At 38.5% G+C, this 22,467-nt stretch overlaps 1 protein-coding gene across 1 annotated transcript in view; it reads left to right on the top strand.

Moving 5' to 3' along the window:
* The window catches only part of TMEM163 (transmembrane protein 163), a 45,536-nt gene that overhangs the window by 2,204 nt on the left and 20,865 nt on the right, over positions 1-22,467 (top strand). Inside the window, exons 2-4 of the mRNA XM_010171169.2 lie at positions 1,019-1,062; positions 2,203-2,294; positions 21,937-22,033. Of these exons, the coding sequence (XP_010169471.2) occupies positions 1,019-1,062; positions 2,203-2,294; positions 21,937-22,033 (233 nt within the window). The remainder of the gene's footprint in view (positions 1-1,018; positions 1,063-2,202; positions 2,295-21,936; positions 22,034-22,467) is intronic.

Genomic DNA, 22,467 nt, shown 5'->3' with positions numbered 1-22,467 from the left:
GGTTGGAAATCACTGATCCGATGGAATTTGAAGCATTTCTTGGGGCTGTGTGAATTACCCTTATGCTTTTTCTTCAAAAAGGTGGTAGTCAAGAAATCTGAATGGGCCTGTAGAGTTTAATGTCAGCCAGTTCAGGTGGACCTTTATGCCTAGCTAGAGCAGGGAACACTTTGAGACATGTCAAGTTTTGAGTTTGAAATTGTGGTTTCAACATGTTTTTACTCGAATCTGCATCTGAAATGCCGCATGTTTCATAAACAGACTGTTTCTGAATACTACACTGAGGTCTGCCCCATTATCTGGGCTCCTCAGTTAAAGCTGGACACAGGGATCTTCTGGAGAGAGTCCAGTGGAGACCACAAAGATGATGAGGGGCCTGGAGCATCTGCCTTATGAGGAGAGGCTGAGAGAGCTGGGACTCTTCAGCCTGGAGAAGAGAAGACTGAGAAGGGATCTTATCAATGTCTATAAATATCTCAAATGTGGGGGCCAAATGGATGGGGCCGGGCTCTTTTTGGTGGTGGCTGGTGACAGGACAAGGGGCAATGGGCACGAACTGGAACACCAAAAGTTCCTGACAAACTTAAGGAAAAACTTCTTTCCTGTGAGGGTGCCAGAGCCCTGGGACAGGCTGCCCAGAGAGGGTGTGGAGTCTCCATCTCTGGAGATCTTCGAAACCCGCCTGGACACTTTCCTGTGTAACCTGCTCTGGGTGACCCTGCTTTGGCAGGGGGTTGGACTGGATGATCTCCTGAGCTCCCTTCCAACCCCCACCATTCTGCGATTCTGTGATTCTGGTTTTGGAAGAAAGAAAAGCATCTCTCGAGTGACCTAACCATTTCCAGCAGCACAAGGCCTTTCTTGTAGACCTTTTTTAAGTGCTGGTCAGATCGTTCTAGTGGGAACTGGGTGGAACTAAGGCCATGTTGAAAATAATTTCATAGCTCTCGTACAAGAGAAGAAGAAAGGGTACAAAAAAGATTTACAGTGATTCTAAATAATATTTTCTTTCCTTTAGCTGTCTCCGTAATGAGATACAGTGCATCATCATTTGGATTTGCTGTAAGTAGAGATACAATTTAAATATTCTCTACCATTTTTTTCATGGGCTTTTTCTGAACATGAAATACTGTATTTTTTTTTTCCTTAATGTAAGTTCATGGCAAGGTGTGCAAAGTCAATGATGGATTAGAAAAAATATTGTTGAAGTTATACCGTGGGTAAAGATACTTTCATTATACTTTTTCAGTTTCTGACTACTAAATCTTATACTGGAGTTAATATCAATATTTATATCTCATCATTGATAGATGTTATTCACCAGATATGGTTTTTGTTCATACAAAATCTCTCAGCTTAATAAGTTCTGTTGTTGAACTCGAGCCAAATTCTGAAGTTCCCTTCTGAACTTGGCATGACCCATTTCCTATTGAAGTCTATGATAAAACTCCTTTTGACTTTGGGATGACAGGTTTCCTCTCTAGTAGTTGTGATGACTTTCCTAATTAGTGGCAGAGCTAAAAATTCCTAACCAAAAGCAAAATGACTTATTTCAAATAATTTGTCTTTTGTTTTCATATTTGAAGGTTAGATTGACTCCATAGAAAGTCTGGCTTAAGGATGAAAGTTCTTTCAGTGGGACAAGCCTGGTTTTTGGTGTTACTTGACATCATGTCTTCATTAGCTGGAAATACAAACATGACAATTTTGCTGATGTTATAAAATAATATGAAAACTGGGTACAATGGGATTTTGAAAAAAAGTTAATATTTTCTTGGTTTGAAACAGAACCTTTTATTGCAGAAAATTAGTGACTTTGCAGGAAAAAGGAATGCTTGACAGGCATTTTCAATCAACTTTTTTAAAAGTCTTTACGTAAGAATCATTAGTATTTCAACTCTTGTGGTGCCACAGTGGCAGATTGTGGTGGCTTTTTTTTTTCCTTAAGTTCTCCTCAGGTGATGGATTACAAATAAGAAGTTTTTAATCCCTTGATTGACTTTGTGAGCTCTGAAGTGTATCATTGTGCAAAAATACATGGCAAAAATGTGAAGATCGGTTTTATAAATGTAAATCCTGCTTTCATTAAAATGATTTATTTGAAGCTGCTTTGTGCCTGTGTAGCAGGATAGTAAATGCATTACTGTTAGCACAGGGCACACTTAATGGCCCACAGAACAATTGACTCTGTATCTCTTTCAGTTTGATGCTACCCTGGATGTTTTGTCATCAGCGATAGTTTTGTGGCGTTACAGCAACGCAGCAGCTGTGCATTCTGCACACAGGGAGTACATGTAAGTACACTTAATTACTTTGGCTTTGGTAGAACCCTGCAGAGCTTTTGCTGTCAAGCTATGATACTACTGGTTCCAGAGCTTTGACAAAAAACATTTTGTCATGTTAGCAAGTATTCTTTCCTTCTGCCAACTTACTGTTTGGTCCCAAACATGCAGCCTTTCCTTAGGCAAACTTCCCTGTGATTGTGATTTTCAGTTTCTTTTTAGCCAAGATAGTAATTGTTAGGGCTTTGCAATTTTTTTTTTCCTCTCTTGCAGCATCTGTATCAAGTGAACTTTATTTGTAATGGATTTTAAAATCTTTTATTTTGCATCTTACTCCATTATTCTTGCTAGAGTATTTTTTAAATATTTATGCTTGTGTTATTTTTGTGCTTCCCTTAACAAAATTGGAATATGAACTCCTTTTTTTTTTGAATGTAAATCACTTCAACTGCTAGTGAATTTATTAGTTGATATTACAGAACATCTGATAAGACTGAGCCTGTTTTAGTGATATGATAGCAGAGTGACACAGTTTATTATAACTGCTGGACAAAGAGATATAGACACCCTTTTTGTTACAGAACTATTGCTGTTTTGGTAAGTAAGAGTATATCAATACTTGCATGTCTTTGTTACGGAAAAAAGTATATGCTTGCAAAGTAAGCATATTTAATGTTTGCTATGTAGATCCTATGGAAAAAGTCTTTAATTTGCAGTGCAGTATTGATCACAGTAGAAATTATACTCTGCATCATTGTGCATTGTGCAGCATTTCTATTGCCAACGCTTGTGGTAGCCAAGATGAGGTGGAGATCGACTCAAGGATTGCTCAGGCTAGTGTATAAGGAAGACTTTAACCTCTTACTCAAATTTTCAGTATATATAGGTGGACAATTACAGTACGTATATCTGCTTTGGTTTTGTTCCGTGCTGCCATTGCCAGCAGTATTCCATCTGGCTTGTTTGAAGATAGTTCAAATATCCCCTGCAAGGGACTACAGTTTTACAGTAAAGGAGGATAAAGTATTTTGTTCTGCAATACTTCTAGTGAAGTCCCTTCTACAAGAAGGGAAACCTGATGACACTGAGCTTTTACATAACTCGTAAGATCAAGCAAATAAATAAAAAAACCCCAAACCACACAGAGGGGACTTATAACTTGTCTTTGTAGCCCTTTCCTAAAAACTGAGAAAACAATAAGCAGTATTTTTACGTGCATTAACTCAGGCTCATGCAACAGCTTGCCAGCTCTGTGAGTTCCTTTCTGGCAGGGCTTCATACATAACAGTTTGGAGTAAAAGGGCATGGAAGATGGATGTGGCATTGATTCATAAAAATAAATCCAGAAATGTGTGATTAAAATTAGTTTTCCTGCACAAATTTGGAGATCTTAACAGACATTTCCTGAGTATCTTGCTTTTGTGGGCGTCCACAGAGATTCCTGTCAACATTGAATTAACATATTTTTGAAATCTCCTTCTGTTGAGCTTTTTCAAGTGAACCTTGTAAAGTACTTTATAGAGAAAATAAATCCCAATACAAAAGAAGAATCAACATATCCCTATGGCTAAGTCAGTAAAGTGAACAAGCAAAATAGCAAACATATTTTCCTACTTTTTATGTTCATTTTTAATTTGCTTTCATATAATGCCTCTGCTTTACATAAGGCTAAATTAAGTCAATGAATTACTTGCCGTGCCCCCTAGTTGAAGACAGCTGAGGTTACGTTATGAGATCAGTGCTGAGTGAAAGAAGGTTACCATATGCTGGGAGTATGAATCACTGGATAGGCAGTCTGGTTATCCCTCTGCTTCTAGAATTGATGGGAGAGTCATTATAGAACTGACAACCAAAGAGACGGTTGTGTGTCTTAAGGCAATTCTTACTGTGTCAGATTTTTGAGGGAGGCACATTTCTAATTTCCTGTTGTGTTTAATCAATATCTTGCTTGAAAGACTGCTTGTAATTATTTTTCCTCGCTGCTGGGAAAATGTTGCATGACTCCTCCTGGCTGCTTGCTTACCCTGTAAATAATCTTTGTATCATATATCCCTATAACTACACCTGGTTTTTCACGGTCCTTGTTTTCTGTGTGCCAGTGCCTCAGTGGGGAAGTCTTGCTCTCAGACTCCTGGACAGTTTGGTGCTTAGGTCATGTTGTGTGTTATTCCTGTTTCTGTGTGCCCAGCCATGCTTTGCCTTAGTGCAGGAACTGGTGCAAAACTCTGGGTTTCTGCAAACGCAATGCCACTCTTCAGTAGGGTAAGGTGTGCCAGCGAGACTTCAGTTTATTTCTTTATTTATAGGTCTGTCTTTTATTAATTTAGATATTACATTTGTCTGTGTATCCTAACATGTCTGAAAATAACCCGAGCTCCTTGACAAAAGCCAAGTGGAATTACCAATTCATGATGTATTGCAAATTTATAAAAATTCCTGTTTCATAAACTTGACATGAAGAGATTGATCCAAAATCTGTTGAAAACAGTGGAAAGCCTTTCATGGAAGGGCAACGTCAGATCCAGTCCTAACTGTTGGACGTCATTGAGAGAGAACATAAAGACAGAATGAAAAACAAAACCCCAGAAAAAGACACATAAAATAGAGCTTGACTCATAATGTGCTATGGCTAAAATACTTAGAATAAAATGCTTAGATGTAAAAGAACTGCATAATCTTACTTAAGATGTAGCCATATGGAAGTTAGAGATGCAACATTTCATGGGCTGGTACTCAGAATGAACAGTACAAAACTGCTTGCTGTGCTGAGTTCTGCTAAACTGAACCAATGCATTTCCATTTGGCTTCAGGGGAAGTGTAGTGCTAAAACTAAAATGAAAATTTGTCCTGATAAATTTAACTCAGTTTAATGGGTTTCATTTTTACTAGGTTGTTTGATTTCTGTCATTTTCTGGGGCAAGATGAGAAGGTACTTTTTCAGTGTATATGTGACCGAAGTTATACAATGTACGTCTTTGTTGATTCTCATGGTGGTTCACATGTAGTCACTGCAAAATATTTTAACATCCTCTGCAATTTGTCCTTCTTGAAAATTCTTTGATATTGATGGCCTGAGAAGCTAAAGCTGGCAGGCATTTCAAGTCTTTTATAGATGAGAATCTTTTTTTAAGTTTGCTTATGTTCAAGCTATGTCTTAAATTATGATGAAATTATGATGCAATTTTTATGCTTTATTTTTAAATATAACAAGTGGCTTTGAAAAATAAAATGAGTGTTCACCAAGATCAGGTATAAACCACTGTAAGATTGTAGGCCATATATGACACTGCCTGGCTGTGTCATTAATGAAAGAGTATGCAGGAGTGGGATGAACATTTGATGTGTTTGTCACTGGTAGTTTTTGAATAGTTTCACACTTTACCATCTTTCTGTTTTGGCAGTCAAACAAAAGAGGGTAAAAACAGACTACTACACTTTCATCTATTTTAAAAGAGTGGTTCAAAGAATTGTAGGTCTTGAGGCAATGCAAGAATTGAGAAGAACTACAGATATCTGGGAAGAGAGTCAGTACATAGTTCATGACTGCTTGATTTGCTCAGCACGATCTGCTGGGTTTTAAGTTAACATGCAGGAAGCTTAGAGGTGCTTAACAAATCATCAACAAAGCAATGATCAAGAAATCCAAGAAAGAAAAGAGTGCTGAAATAACTTGAGAAATAATTCTGAATCTCAACAAAAGATGAAAATTTATGACCAAAATAAAATTCTTGCAATTCCCTGTTTTTCTTCATAAGAGGAGAAACTAAGAGGAAGAAATATACTCTGATGTGGCTGATAAACTACATAGAGCTGATAATCTGTAAAAATATAGTAGATCCACTCACTACCTGTGCATTTTGGGCCAGGTGCAGCTTATTACATTATGGCAAGAGTTTTGTGCAGCACTATGCCTTAGAATGACTGGGGTTGACAGCTACCTCTGGAGGTCATCAGTCCAATGCTCTGCTGAAAGCAGGGTTGATTAGAGCAGGTTGTCAGGTTAAAGGTTGTCTGAATCCAATCTTCCGTTTTGTGATTTGAACATTAAATGATCACTGAGCCGGTCAAGATGTGCAGAGAAATCTGAATGGTCCCCCTTCCTCCTCTCCATAACCAGTGTACAAATATTCTTGAATATTCTGGCCTTTAGTAAATCTTTAGCAATAGCTATTGGGCTGCTGAAGCAAATCTAAATTCTGTTGAAGGAAGAAATGTATTGAAATTGATGTAACAGTGGGTTTTCATGTGCATAAATAAACCCAGTAAATACCTGTAGAAGTAATTTGTTACTAAAAGACTGAAGCATTAAGGACCTGGAAAAATGTCTCAGGAGAGATTGAACTAGTAACTAGTTTGATCTGCTAAATTGAGGAATGAAGGACTTTGGAGTGCTGGAATGTGCGCGAGAAGAAAGACAGAAATACCACTAAAGAAGGAAAGATGGAGAAAACAGAATAACAAACTTCAGGTGCACAGCCTTGTGAAAAAGCTGTAAAAGACAGAGCTTTTTATGTATAGTTGGTGGAAAGATCTCAAAACAGTGAACAAAGGAAATATCCTCTGCTCAGGAAAACAGGACTTTGCTCACGGTAAGTTAATAGAGTTAGTTGGCAGCCCGCTCAGGTCAAACGCAGTAAATGGGGCAGTGCTGCTTCTGAGGCTGTAGAGCAATATCCCTGTGGTTACATTCCAGAGCTGCAATTTTGTGTTTCTGTACAGGGCAGCGCAGGACTGAGTATCTGCTTATGCCCATAGGATCCATTGCTCCTAGGATTTATTTGGCTGCTGGGTTTTGTTTGAGCTTATATGTCAGTATTGCAAAAACTAACTCTGTATAGCATATTTAACACAGTGATTCTTGACAGTTGCAGCTGGTGTTTATTATGTATTATTTTGTTGATGGTACCAAGTTAAATTCTATAATTCAGTGTTTCTCAGGAACCAGTCTGTCAATGTCTTTCTTAACCCAGTGCCAGAGTAAATAGGAAACCTTACTGATAATGAGCATTCTGGATTATGCCAAGAGCAGAAAGCTCACTTTTCTTTCACTGTTTTGTTTTGTGGGTTTTTGGTGGTTTTTTATTTTTTTAATTTTTTATTGCATATGTCAGACTCCAGCTATTCTTTCCTTTATTACTATAATAAGAAAATTAAATTGTATCATGGGCAAATAATTTCTAATGAACTCATGGTGCTCTATGTTGCCATGACATAAGGCATAATGAATGCAGATATATCCCTTTTTTTTCCTTCTGTTGGTGAAAATGTCATTCAAAACATGGGCAGTATTATTAAAATAACAAGAATTAGAGTCTAATGCGTGGCAGACAAGGCTGCAGATATCTGTCATACCTCCACCTGCTGCTGAGAAGGCTTTTTGCCAGGAGAAAATAGTCATTCCTGTCCTCGGTGGGATAGCGTAAGATTCTGGAGTGCTCTTTCTTTGTGGGTGGGGTGACACTTTGCCTGAAACAGTAGGTGACTTCAGATATCGCTGCTCATGTATTTATTTTGCATATCTTTTCTCACCTTATGCTAGGTTTAAAAGCAATGGATCAAGAATTGGGAAGGTCTTGTGGTCTTTGCAGCTTTGCACTTAGACATTATCTGAAAACTTTGCTATGTGTCTTTAACTTAACTTTCATCTCTGTATGTTGTACCTCAGCTGTGGCAGCTGGATTTGATATTGTCAGAATGCTGAACCCATTGGCCAAGTGAAAAATACCTGTCCTGAAGATTTGATTTTTAGTAGGTTCTTAAACTATGGGGAGAATGAACTGGTGTTCTCATCTACTTGGACAACCAGAAGAGCACAACTGTAAGAGCTTAATCCAAGAATTTCTAACTTAGTTTGAGCTAAAAGCAATTTCTAAGTAAGATATCTGACTACTCATCAGGGATGGAGTAAATAGGAAACCTGACTCATAGTTAGAATGTTGGATGCAACAATTGGAAAATCTCTTACATCCTTCACTACCCTACCCCTGTGTTTAATTAAGCTCAATGGTAACGGTGAACATCTTATTTCTAACCTCTGTGTGTACACATAGCTTCAGTTTATAAGTGCTCAGGATTGTTGTGCCTTTTTTATGTCTGGTGAAAGAAGAACCTGGTGGTGGTTCACTGGAGTTTTCAGTTATCACACAACTCTAGGAATCCACTATGTGGATACCATAGAATGGTCTGGTTTGGAAGAGACCTTAAAGATCATCTAGTTCAAACCCCCCTGCCATCAGCAGGGACACCTTCCTCTAGACCAGGTTGCTCAAAGCCTCATCCAACCTGGCCTTGAACACTTCCAGGGAGGGGGCATCCACAACTTCCTTGGGTGACCTGTTCCAGTGTCTCACCAACCCCACAGTAAAGAATTTCTTCCTAATATCTAATCTAAACCTCCCCTCTTCTAGTTTAAAGCCATCACCCCTTATTCTATCACTCCCTGCCCTTGTCCAAAGTCCCTCCCCAGCCTTTCTGTAGCCCCTTCAGGTACTGGGAGGCCACTATAAGATCTCCCCAGACCCCTCTCTTTCCCATGCTGAACAGCCCCAACTCTCTCAGCCTGTCCTCATAGGAGAGGTGCTCCAGCCCTCAGATCATCCTCGTGGCCTCTTCTGGCCTCGTTCTAACCAGTCCATGTCTTTCTTGTGTTGGGGGCTCCAGAACTGGACACAGCACTGCAGGTGGGGCCTTACAAGAGTGGAGTGGAGGTGGGAATCACCTCCCTCAACCTGCTGGCCACAAGCAGGTCTATATCTATATATATGGATTATCCATTACATAGGGATATATAATGAAGAGAGGAAGGAAGTAAACAAGGATATTCTGATACTTTCCTAGGACTTCATGTATTAGGGGTGAAAGTTATGGCTTTGTAACAGTGTGACATGGGAATCAGGATATTTAAAAACATTTTATGAAGCATATTAATGATATCAACAGCCTTTTTATAATACTCAATGACTACAACATTACCAGTGTTCCAATCCCTTTCCTTGGTTCCTTGATACCTCCTGGGTATGTACTGTCTGTCAGTTATCTTTTCACACAGTCAGTTTTGATTGTAAGTAGCCTCTTCAGGAAAATGAGGCAGTGCAGCAAGTAGGCATATTAGTGTTTCAAATACTGACATGAATAGGTAGATGTTTATCAAGCAGAAGGATACAGCTTTGAACAGTTTTTCTTTTATAGCCTTACATCTTCTTAGGCTGGTGACCTTTGGAGAAGCCTAGTCAAGTGATTAGAAACCCTTACCAGTTGCTTAGTTACCTTCTTTCTGGAATTGAGACTTAAGTAAACAGCAATAATAAAATCATCTGTATTACTCTGTGTCTGGTGAGTAGACACCCACTCTGACTTGAGTATACCTGAAGGAACTGACCTTTGCTGTTGTGTTCCCTTTGTCAGCGTGGGCATCTTATGGATAAATATTCCTTTGAGACTTTGTTGTTCTGCCCTTTACTTTTTTGGAAGACATGGGACATCAGACATGTACATGGTATCTTTCTTCACTTGTTAGGGAAAAATGCTGCATGACTTCATGAAATGTTACGTTACTGCTTTGCACTACTTTATCTCTTCAAATTGCAAAGCTACTTTTGCTCTATAGTCTCTGTACAGTTACTTATGGTCTAGTCCAGGGCACTCCAGAGACTTTGATCCTGCCAGTGATTTTTTGCTTTGAGGGTGATCATTGGAATTGCCTTTTATTATGTTTTTACTGCCCTGTGCAGATTCTGTAAAGAGCCATCACCATTGCCTCTCCTTCCAAAGTAATTGTAGCCTTTTTTGTTCTCTTGCTTATGTTCAGATTACACAACTTGAGAATATTTAGCCCAGGGTTTGGTCATGGGGAGCCTTATGGAAGTTGCATTGAATATATGTGTATTACATTTAGGCATGCAATATGGGGATCGTGACATATCCTACTCTTCCACCCAAAGCTTAAAAGAATTAGAAACTGCCTTTTATGGGAGGAAATGGCTGTCGTACTGCCAGGCTAGGTCTGGCCTTTATTTGTTTCCCTCCGATTCAAATAAGAGAGCGTACTGATCTGCATGGTTGCAGGGTATATTCTCTCTTGGTTCACAGAATTAAAAGCCCCCTAATTTTCAGTATTAGTACTGTATTTACATTTTCATGTGTGGATTGGCTCTGCTGTACTGGTTAGCGTGACTAAATGAGCACTGTCTATTTAGGTTGTGTTGAATGAAAATAATCTTCTCAATTCAGGCCCAACATATCAGTCACATTGCAAAAACTGTGGATAATTTTATCTATACCATATATACGAAAGAGACTTGAAGCACAGATGGCAAAATCCACACTTCCCCACAGTTCAGGGCAATCCTCTGTGGCTAGAGGAAAACTCTTTTGTGATGAGTGAATGGAACAGCTAAGTGATGTGGAAAAGTGTCAAATGCATGGAAGTAGCCTACAAACTGCAAATAGCTAAGAACCTACCTCTGCAGCTCTTGTTTAGTTCTCAGCTACCAGTAGTTGGTCCTCACATGGCACATCCATGTCTCTCCTACCCAGTGGAGCACAGTGCAGAGTTTGCAAAGTAAGTGTTAACTTGTGCTTGGATATCTGCTTTACAGGAGGAGAAACGTAGTTTCTTTTTAACCACACAGAAAATTTCTAACCCATTCTTTCTTCTGAAATATTTAGCCAAAATACTACATCCAGGTACAGTGCTAGATACAAGTTTTAGAGGTGTTTGATTAGGGTGACTTATTAAACTTCATCACTTCTCCATAAATCCATTATCCCATGTTCAGGCAAAAGTGAAGCGATTGTAAACTTTGCTCTTATCCAGGCAGAAATGCATGTATGCATACATTTATGCACGTACTCACATAAAATCATCACGTATAGAATTTATATTAAATATGAAATAGCAAACGTATATATTTATACATTCTAAAATCTGTTTCTAAAAGTGTGGCATCTGTCGACTTGGCAATGATTTTACTGGAGTTAGATCCAAAAACTATTTAATTTATGAAAGCCTTTCATTTTACTTCACTGGTAGTTGATTAGGCAGTATTTGTGTATGTTGCCTACTATTTACACATGGAGATATGTATATAAAATCAGGGCTATGGTGGTATTTTTTACTGGAATTTGATAATCATCATAAAAATGAATATTACAGAAATTTTCAGAAGTCTTCAGGGGAATGATAGGATTTCTGATCACCTGCTACAAGGCTAGGAGCAGTGATCAGCTCTTCACAAGCCAGGAGGGTGGTTATAAAGCAGGTGTACCATGAGTGGAGCTGTACAGTCTGTGCTGATCAGGAACTAGACAACAGGCTGTAAGAGTTTTCAAAATCTCTTAAGTTGTAGAAATGTCTGTTAGCTTTTATTGGCCGATACATAATAGCTGGAGTATCAAATTATTTATGGAACTGTTGCCGCAGTTCAGCTGTGAGATTTTAAAGGATGTAAATACCCTGATGATAAAAGTTTTAGAAGGTCTGTAACATTTTCAATATGAAATGGATCCCTAGTATAGCTAATCCGAGTCTCGGATATACACAGCATTTCCCCTCCATGTTCTTTAAGAAGAGGTTCGACCATGTGATAATGCAGTATATTTTTTAATATAATAATTGAGAAATCAGATTTCAGTGATAATTTGGACTATTACTTGAGTTCTCTTTATTTTGTAATCTAGCTTCTTTTTTTTTTTTTATGGTGAGAAAAAGGAGTAGCTGTAACGATGCTGATCTGGATTCTGGCAGTTGGAGGTGGATTATGGAACATGTGTGATGAATAGCGAGCCCACTTCGTTCCTTTTAAAGTACGTCTTAAAGTGACTCTCTTCCCTCTTCACCCAGCAACAGGCAGGTGTAAATGCTCGGAACAGCTGTGATTCTGTACAATTTGATGTCCAAGCCCTCCTCAGTAACTAAACCTGATAATAGATAAGCTACAGCACAAATGTAAACAAGCAATATAACTGTCTAATTGGACACAAAGAAGCTTCAGATTAGCAGTAGAGCATGACAAAGAAGCAGGAATCTCAAGACCGAGGCTTATATTGCATCTTTTCCCTGTGTATTACAGCAATATGCCACAATGGCTAGTAATTGCTCTGTTTAGAGTGAGCCCTTTAATGGATTTAAGAGTTAGATTTTACAGTCTTCACAGTTTTGGGTGTCACCTTGTGGTGGTTTCACTCCTTTGGCTTGCAGCCAAACACAGTTGCTCTCCCACTCTCTCCCTGCCCAGGGAGTAAGGGAGAGAATTAGAAGGCTAAAAGCAAGAAAACTCATGCATTGAGATAAAAAAAAATTACTAATTGAAATAAAATAATATTAACTGTAATAATAGAATATGCCGACCAATGTCCAGCCTGTCCCCAGCTAGTGATCCCAGAGCAGAGACAGTCCTGAAACTGCAATCCTGTAAGAGTGAGCCTGAGCGAACCCCAAGAGAATCTCATACTTGCCAGTAGACTCTGGTTAATAATACACTGAACATGACATGATATGATATGGAATATCCCATTGGCATATCCAAATGCCAGTTTCAAGTTTTGCTAATTACTATGCTTCCCCCCTCCCAGTCCTTTGCACTTGCAAACTAGCAAAAAACACAATGACCTTGGATGAGCAGCACCTAATGACGTTAGTACCTTATCAACATTCTTCTCATAACAAATCCCATGCTGAAACCAAAAACAGGAGAAAATTAACTCTATCCTAGCGAAACCAGGACACACCTTAATGAAAAATGTGGCTAGAATGATCTCAGCAATATTGCAGAATGAGTAGCAAGGAACAAATGTTAGTGTACAGTTGCATGGTAACTTTAATGCCTCTTTTTAAAACAATAAGCAGCAGAGCTGTTCGTGTGGCACAGGGTGCAGTGGACTGAACAGACCCTTTCCTGCCATAGAGATATGGTACCCAGCCATAGAGGTTTCTCTGTCACCTGCCCCTGGGGTGCCTGGGGTGTATGCAGGGGTGGCTGTTGCCATGCAGGCAGACATTCCTAGCGTGGCAGCTTAGGCCTCTCACCTACCTCTTTACATACTCTTCCTTGGTGGCAGGAATGGTCCTTCCTCAATTCCTCCTGTTCCTCACTTGTGTGACAGCAGATTAGGATGTGTAGGTAGCAAATGGAGGCTGCTGTGGAGAAGGTAGCTGTGAGGAGAAGGAAAGCTGTGTGTCTCAGGACGTGGATTGCAGTTGAGATCAAGGGAAGAGAAAGCAGAGGCTCACATCTGCAATGTCCTCAGCTGTGGGCACCCCAAATGACTGCAAACCAGAACAAATGCTTTCAGCCCCTTCTCTCCAAAACATCCTCTGACTTTTTCCCTTTCCATATTCTTTTTCCTCTGACTTAGTTCTGAATCCTCTTCCATTTTCTCTATTGTGCTCCACTTTATCCCTTTTGGACAGAACCAACTGGTTTGCCACCGGAAAATCATTTGTTGGTGACCAAAGGTTGAGCTTTTTCCTTCCGAGTTCTCACCCTTTGAGTATCAGCATTCAGCTTTGCCTACACTTTAGAAATCTTGGGCTGGCTGTGACTGGATTTTTATACTTGGCTACTGGAATTTTATACTTGGTTACTGTAATCAGACTGTCAGAGCTTTCCCATTACAAATATTAAATGTCAGTAGGCCTAGCTTTGTTTAAACAGGCTGACTGCCTGTCATCTAGAAGAAACATGGCGCAGATCATTGCAAGCTCTGAGTTATTAATGAAGGAGCATTCACAGAATGTAATTTGTGTTTGGTTATGGGAAGAAACAATGAAAACAAGAGTACCAGCAAAGCAAAGAGATACAAAAGGGTTCCTGTTATGTAGCTAGACACAGAAGACAGTAAGACAATTGAGAAGAACATACAGAGAGGTACAGAATTAGAAAGTGAATGAATACTGTATGCTCAAACATATTTTCCTAACTCCTGACATAGCAAAAACCTCTTGGGTAATTACCTTGCATGCTGTGCCATATGACTTCCCCTAATGATTCCATACGTGGTATTCACTCTGTCACCCACTAATACTAAAGTCCTTTCACATCATAGGAAAACAGTAATTAGCACATTTATAGTTATTATTAAATTATGTGCTTTTATAATTTAAATTTTTTCTCACTTAAACTCCAGAGGTTTCATTAGTGGGTTTATTCAGAGATTAAATCCTGTATCCATTATAAAACTGATTTACTCAGCTTTACTGAAAAAGATCACAGTACTCCTGGGCTTAGAGCTCATATTGCTTTTATTGGTTTGCAGCTCATTTTAATGCTAAGTTACAGTTCCTTGCAAAGTAATAGTTTTAACACTACCTCTTCACTCCAGCAGTCAAAACAGCCTGTAGAGATTTTAACATTTCCTTTTCTGTGGGCTATTAGGAGCCATTAGTGCTGAAAGATCTTGACAGAGCCTGCAGAGAGAAAGATTTTCTGAACAAAAATTTATAGGATCATAGGATAATTCAGGTTGGAAGGGGCCTCAGGAGTTCTCTACCCCAGGCTCTTGCTCAAAGTAGAGTCAACTGTGAGATTAGAATAGGTTACTCAGATCTTTATCCTGTCAGGTCTTGAAAACTTCCAAGGATGGAGACGCTGGGCAAACTGTTCCCCTATTCCCATGGTGAAAAACTAATTTCTCTTAAAAAAACATATCGTGTTAAGATTCTTAACAACCAAAAAAATACAGAATTAAAATAAACTAGAGCAAACCAACTCTTGGAAGGTAGCAGAATTGTATGTAGGAATTAGCAGTATTATCTTTTATTTATAGTATCATAACTGTCAGAGAATTGGATGAGGAACTGAAACTTGTTTTGATGACAGCTTTACAAATGTGAGAATATGGTTTCTCCCTCAAGAATATTAAAACAAATGGTAGTGGTTTATAATGCCTTTTCTCACAGTTCTCTTTGTCATGTTTATCTCTCTAGCTCTGCTGAAATTATTAAAATATTTGCCATGAATAAGGTAAGCAATGTTTTCAATGAATAAAGTAAGTAATCTTGATACAATAGATTTTTTACAGTGGGAACAATCAATCACTGCAACAACCTCCTCAGGGATTTGATAGAGTCCCCATCACAGGAGGTTTTCAAGATGCAATTGGACAGGGTGATAGATAATCTCATCTAGGCTCCCTTTCCCAAGAAAGGTTGGACCAGATGATTTTTTGAGGTCCCTTCCAACCTGGTCTGTTCTGTGTTTCTGTGAGGTTCTTTACACTGGTAAAAGTAATCAAAAAACAAATAGCCCATGTAATCAAAAAAGATCAGGTCATCTGAGATACAGTAATTAATAAAAAAGGTGGGAGAATAGTGCAGTATTTGACAAGGTTAGGTTTTTAATATTGCATTTTAGGTGTATCACATGTTAACAAAACTGGGAAGTAATTAGACTGCTACTGACAATTTTGTTTTATTCCGCATGGTGTCATCACATTTCAGGGACTATCTTAATGAACTTGAAGTGTGGTGGTAAAATAGGTTCCAGGATGTAACAGACATACTACCAAATATGTGAGACCCCTTTTCCTCTCCACTGCCCCAAAACAAGTCTCTGTGAGCTGCTAAGAGAAAGTTAACACATTTTTGCAGGTTGTATTTGTATAAATCACTAGTTTTTTCTGAATCCTTAATTCTGTTGCACCACTTTTGCTGCATATGACAACAGATTGTCTTGAGAGGAGTAATTTCCAAGAGCTTCGTTACAAACCCTTGATAGTGTGTCACTGTATTCCATTTGACAGAATATAGCAGGAGGTCTCTTCTCCCAAGGAACAAGTGATAGGACAAGAGGAAATGGCCCCAAGTTGCACCAGGAGAGGTTTACATTGAATATTAGGAAAAATTTCTTCACTGAAAGGATTGTCAAGCATTGGACCAGGCTGCTCAGGGCAGTGGTGGAGTCATCATCCCTGGAGGTATTTGAAAGATGTGTAGATGTGGTGCTTATGGACATGGTTTAGTGGTGGACTTGGCAGTGTTAGGTTTTTGGTTGGACTCAATGATCTTAAGGGTCTTTTCCAACCAAAGCAATTCTATGATTCCATGGTTCTATGGTAATTAAGAAGGGAAACCTCTTGCAGTGGCTATTTTATACCAGTCAACTGATGTTAGAAAAACTCTGTTATTAGTCATCCTTGTGTATACTATCCCAGATCTCTTTTGAGGCAGTATATAGCAGAGCTTGTCACTGGGGGTGTATTTGTAACTTGATTGTTATTTATTTATTTTTAACAAAATGTTAGAAAACAAGTAGTTGAGAGTCTAAATCTGCAGTCTTCAGGCTGCCTGCTGCTTTGGCTGGAACGGGTCAACTCATGTAAAGAGTAGTCAGTGTGGCAAGAGACTGACTAAAGGTAAAATGCCTTCATTACTGTGATGGTTAATTACCATAGAGATCTGGATGAGATTAGTCTTTAGTTCTGTGATGGAAATATTCCAGTATTATAGTCTTACCACTACCTGTAGGGAATTGTAACAAATAATGTAGGGCAGAATTAAGGATAAGTCCATGAATTAGAAGGCTGTTTTGCTGTGTCTGCTAGATGCAAATAAATTTGCATCTATTATAAATTATTATTATAAATATTTGGACAGCTTCTTAGGAAATTAATTTTGTGATAAGAAGAGGAAAAAAATGTTAAGTTACTAATAGCACCTTGAAAATTGATAGTTTGTGGAGATGGAATTCCCTGAATCTCAATACTTTTCAAAGCTACTTGCTTAAAAGCCATTAACTTATGCAAAGTAACAAATTTTTTATTAAGTGAAAGACTGTCAGGTGCTTACAGTGATAGATTTCCTTTTGTGGTTTCCTTATGAGTTGTGAGAATTTGTCATCAAAGTGAAGAATTGTGTCTATTAGAGCTCTGTACAGGGAATGTGTTATGGGAAAGATGAGGTGACAGCTGTATGTCATGTAATACAGTTACATATTACAGTTACATAATACAGATCTTATTTTGATGGGTGTGAGTGGAAATATCCAGGACTGGTGCAATGCAAAATTGGTATTTATAGGGTTGTATAAATATAAACGGGTTGAATATGGGTTGTAGTTCTACTTTCAAAAGGATGTCTTTTGGAAATTATCAGGTTATAGCACACCCAGAATCAAGCTTTAGATTGGACCCAAGAGTTTAGTTTTTGGGGTTTAGACATAATCATGTTTCTGAATTCCACTAGAAGTGAACTAGCAGCAACTGAAGCTCGAAAGCTGCATAAAGTCCAAATAATTTCATTCTCAATGCCTGAGGCTGCAGTACAACTTATTTAACAGTATGTTTCATCTGTGACAAAGTTATATTGAAAAACTGACAAAATGGATGAGTTCTGTTTTTAATACGATGAATTATACTTTATATTATCTTCTGGATTTTAAGATAGAAATACTGCATCAAAAACACGGCAAGAAGTGTCTTTGGCAGGTCATGATCTGCTACCAAGCCTATGGCAAACTAAAGAAGACTTGGTGGTTTCACTGTTAAAATTCTAATACTAAATTCTCTTTTCCAGCAACTTAATGATATAGTTTTAATTACTTTTATGTTCTAAGTGCCATTGGTCTAAGAAAAAACTTTTGAAACTTTGAGCTTTATTGACCTGAAAGTTGATTATTGCCTGGACATCAGAGAGATGCCTTCACCTTGTCCTTTCTGAGTTAGTCTATTATGCTTTAAACTATACTGCATTCTGAAAGATTGAAGAATGCTTATTGTTTCTGAAAATTAAATCATGGTTTTCCATTATGTTTTAAAATGTTTTGACTAAATTGTCTGTGTTGCTTTTTCTTTTTAGAAGCAATATATTACATGGAACTGAGGGAGATTTCAGAGTTGTGCATTCTTCATTAGATCTTTTCTTTTGCTTGTCAAACCTGTAGTGATCAATTATTTTAATTATATCTCTAATCATGTAGTAGATATTGAATGAGAAGCTCTTAATACTAACTCCTGTAGAAGTGGCTGTAAAATAAGTACACGACCTCCAGTAGGTGCTGGAGGTGTAAGTAGGTGGTACTGGTGGCATATGATATGTGGAGATCTCTTTATCATGGCTGTTGCTGGACAGAGAGTACCCTCATCTTAGCAAGATACCAATGTTCTGGAATATGAGGGCAATAGGTGGGCCACCACTTGCTCCAGAACATCTGAATTGCTGACAGTGACCATGGGGGACCTGGAGATTGAGGAGCATTTATTATGCTGTGATGATTCCAAGCCAGGGGTATCTGTATAATCTTCACAAGGTTTTCAGTCAAACCTCACTTCCGTATAACTCGTCTTTCATTAATTTTTGTGGGTACTTCTAGGTTGACTTGAACTTGTTTAGAAATGGCAGTTGGCTCATCTAATTTAATTGAATGTTATTAATGAAATTGCATTTGCCAACAACCTTGGCACTAACACGCTTCGTGTGCAGTTGGAAACGCTATTTAGTTACAAAGCAGTTGAGTAATTGTTAGCAGATGGAAGTTACCAGGCTTGTATTAAAGTTTGCATTGTCTAATGGCTTGAAAATAAAGCAAGCTTGCAACAAGCAATTACAATTTATTATGTGCTACAGTTAAAATTTCAGATTAATTTTTTGGAGATTTCTATTTTTGTACATTTGAAGTTGAATTTTGCATGATTTGCAGCCTAGATAGAAATTATTTTTCTGGCAAATGAGATTAAAAGAACACACTATGTAGTATTTTGTTCCAGTGGTTTTGCAGATAAATTGATACGTGCAAGAAGACAGGAAACATGTATTTTTACACTTAAAGTGCTATACCATTACTTATGAATTTTGCATGCTTGTGGATTCCATAAGCCACCGTATAAAGGAGATGCTAGGCTTGCTAAATATGATGACTGAATGCTGATTCAAACCTCACGCTGCATTTCTGTCTGCTATTAATGTCCTTGTCACTGTTATTAATATCTTCCTTTTTAATTTCTACTTTTAGCTATTTCTGGTTAACTAGGTATATGGAAATTCTTTTGACACAGTAAAACTGATCTGGGGTATAAGAGAAGCAGCTCAAGACTGCTGAAGTTATTACTTACCTGCTGGCAGAGGCAAAGATGCAAAATATTTACTGTTAGGCTTGGGTGGTTGGAGAGTTTACAGAGGTCAGGATAACCCCAGACTCCCCAACATACATGAGAACCCAATCCAGCCAGTGGTCAGCGCAAGTGCTGGTTCCCTGGATACATTAGACCCTTGTCAGGCCCTTAGGGAATATCTGCCTGTCATCCTCAGAAGATGCGTGCAGGGAATAGAAGGTATGCTAAGGGAAGGGGATGATGCTTTGCTCTCTTCCCTTTCCCATACCCTTGGTATTCAGCAATACATATTGTCACTGTCACAAGGAAGTTTAATCTGTTGTTTCCAACTCATAGATTTGTGACTAGGTTGGTTTAAGCTTGCTGGGAATGATGGAAAAGCTTTCCTTTCAGTGTTGCTTTCAGATGAAATGTCAGCGTGTGCTTGCATGAAGTGTATGTATCCTAAGTCAGCCTGTCACCGGCTCAGCAAATGGCTTTAGACAGGTCAGCCAACTTTTATGGACCAGTTCTGTGTTCAAATTACCCAACGCCTGCACTTGTCCCAGGTAAATGAGCAGAATATGTTTCTGTACCTCATCCAAAAAAATAAAATAATTGTTACAACAGAACCTCTTGTGAAGGATTGTGCAGTATAAGCTTCTTAGTTTATGACAGTGCTAAATATTACAAAAGTAATACATAAAGGTCATACTGAAGAGTTCTGAGTTTGACAAACGTAGGTCAATCAGCTCTGGACAGATCTCTGTAGGGTGACCCACTCAGATAGAGGGAAACTGCAAATCTCTGAAAAGAATCAATTGCAGAATAGGGACTGCTTTCAAACATGCAATGGAAAATTGAAAGCCCCCTAATTTTCAATTTTACTCATTCTTTTTGGGAGATGAACTTTCCTCCCATCCATATTACTATTTAATGATCACGTCTTGCTGTAGGATTGCACAGATTCCATCCTGTGAGTTTCTTCTATCACTGATGATGGGCCAGATTTTTATTCTTGTGTTTGATTCTAGGGGATGGACTCTAGGGTAATCAGACTGTCACAAGCCTTTTCTGCCCACTTTTTACAACAGATTATGTTTAACAAAAATTAGGGCTGTGTTGCAATTTACTACAAAGGAGTTAAACATCTCTCTTAAAACCAGTGTGGTAGAGTTTTGCGTACCTGGGATGAGGACCTCATCTAGCATACCGCTCCATTGCTAGGAAGGATGCTACCCTCTACGTACGTCTGTACTCCTCTGTAGAAGGGCAGCCTCTTGTCTGTAGGATTATGTGGATTGTCCACAGCGTGGTTTAGTGTTGCTTGTGTTGGGGAATAAAATGACCAGCTACTCACCTGCGTCTTCTGACCTAGGCAGAGCAATGCCAGTTCAGCTGCAGTCTCTAGGTTGAGCTGAATGGGAATGTTACATGTGCTGCCAACCACCCAGATGGCTATGGCTTGATGTCTGAGTTGTTGAAAATAGTACCATGCTACTGGAATAATTATAGCATCCACAAACTGAGCTAGCAGATAGGTACTGAGTGCTGAATAACAAACAGAGAAAGTACAACTTTTGAAGAAAAAAATATACATATAGATTTCACTTCCTAACTACTGCATGCTTAAACATGAAAATTGCTCTTACTGTATATCTATCTATAGTAATAGACTTCTATATGAAGAACTATTAGTAAAATGGACTTATGGATATATCAGTACTGTAATAGACTGGCTAATATTGTTTGTGTAGAGGAAATCAAAGCCTTCTATCCTGTAGTATTTCACAGCAAGAGGAACTCCACCTCAGGGTAGTATCAGTCTGAATGTCTGAACAAAAGCAAGAGTTTTCTCTTTTACTGTGCAGTTCTGGGTGTGCATTATGTGCTTTGTAAGCCTCATTGTGCCTGCATCCTATACAAAACTTAATTATTCTCTGTTAATTATTCTCTGTTACTTTATCTTCTCTTCATTAACCCATTGGTTTGCTTTTTATAAGGCTAGATTGTAAGCTCTGCAGGGCAGGGATAGAAAGTCTAATTCTGCACAGCACCTGATCTGATGAGACTCTGATCCTTATTTGGGTGTTGAGAGATCCTTGGACAACCTATGAAGCGATGCACCTAACCTGCTGATTTTTTATTTTTTTAAGTATCTGCACTTAAAATCTTTTTTTTCTTGGAGATTTGGGGAGGAAACAGATGCTTCAGGTTCTGTTATGCTACTGACCAGATTTATCAAACATCTGTCCTGGTTTGGTAAAGAAAATTAAATTCCCTTGACTATTTCTAATGCAAGATCCTAGCAAAACAAATGAAGAGAAACAGATCTCTAGAGGACTCTATGATAAATCATCACAAGCAAGAGAGACATGTCTTTCTCTCTCACTCTGAAACATCATCTGGTCTTGCCATGTCTTCTTGCATATAGTCCAAGTTTTAAGAACTGGAGAGGAACTGGACATTTATTTTTCTTTTTTAATTTAAGTCTCTATCTTTAGCTCCTTAAGACTTTTTTTTATTATTAATATTCTGTTGTGTGTTATCCTTCAGCAGTGGGAGAGCTGACAACTCCAAATACGTTCTTAACATTTTTTTTTAATCTTTTTTTTTTTTTTTTCCCCAGAGCTTGTGTTATCTTGGGTGTCATATTCCTCCTGTCATCTATATGTATTGTGATCAAAGCCATCCATGATCTTGCGAAGAAGGTGCTTCCAGAAGTGGTAAGGTGACTCATGTTCTTTAAAATGTTCTCTTTATTCCTTACACTGCCAGTGAGACGAGAAAGGCCAGCGTTTCCTTTCAACAAACCCTATTGAACTCGGCAAAGCTTTAGCAAGTGCATATCCTGCCTGGATGCACGTACCGGTCCTAGTCTTCAAGCTGTACTTTTTCCTTACATGATGGGGTCTAGTCTTTACGGGTTTTTATAGGCTTGACCCCATCTTTTCTTCTCCATGGTTACCTTTATGGGCCAAATCTTTCTCAGCATAATCACTTAGAGGTTACAGAGAGGAAGTCTCTCTGGGCTTAATGAAAGTGGTAGACTTTTATGAGCAGAATGTTTCCACAGTTTACTACTCCTGTGGCTTCAATATTTTGTTTTGAATGTGAAAAAAATATGTTTTTGGATTGTATTTTTTTGTTTTCCAGCTCT

This window comes from Antrostomus carolinensis, unplaced genomic scaffold (genome assembly GCF_000700745.2).
Source record: "Antrostomus carolinensis isolate BGI_N321 unplaced genomic scaffold, ASM70074v2 scaffold7967, whole genome shotgun sequence".
Lineage (NCBI taxonomy): Eukaryota > Metazoa > Chordata > Aves > Caprimulgiformes > Caprimulgidae > Antrostomus > Antrostomus carolinensis.
This window is presented reverse-complemented; position numbering and strand designations above follow the sequence as displayed.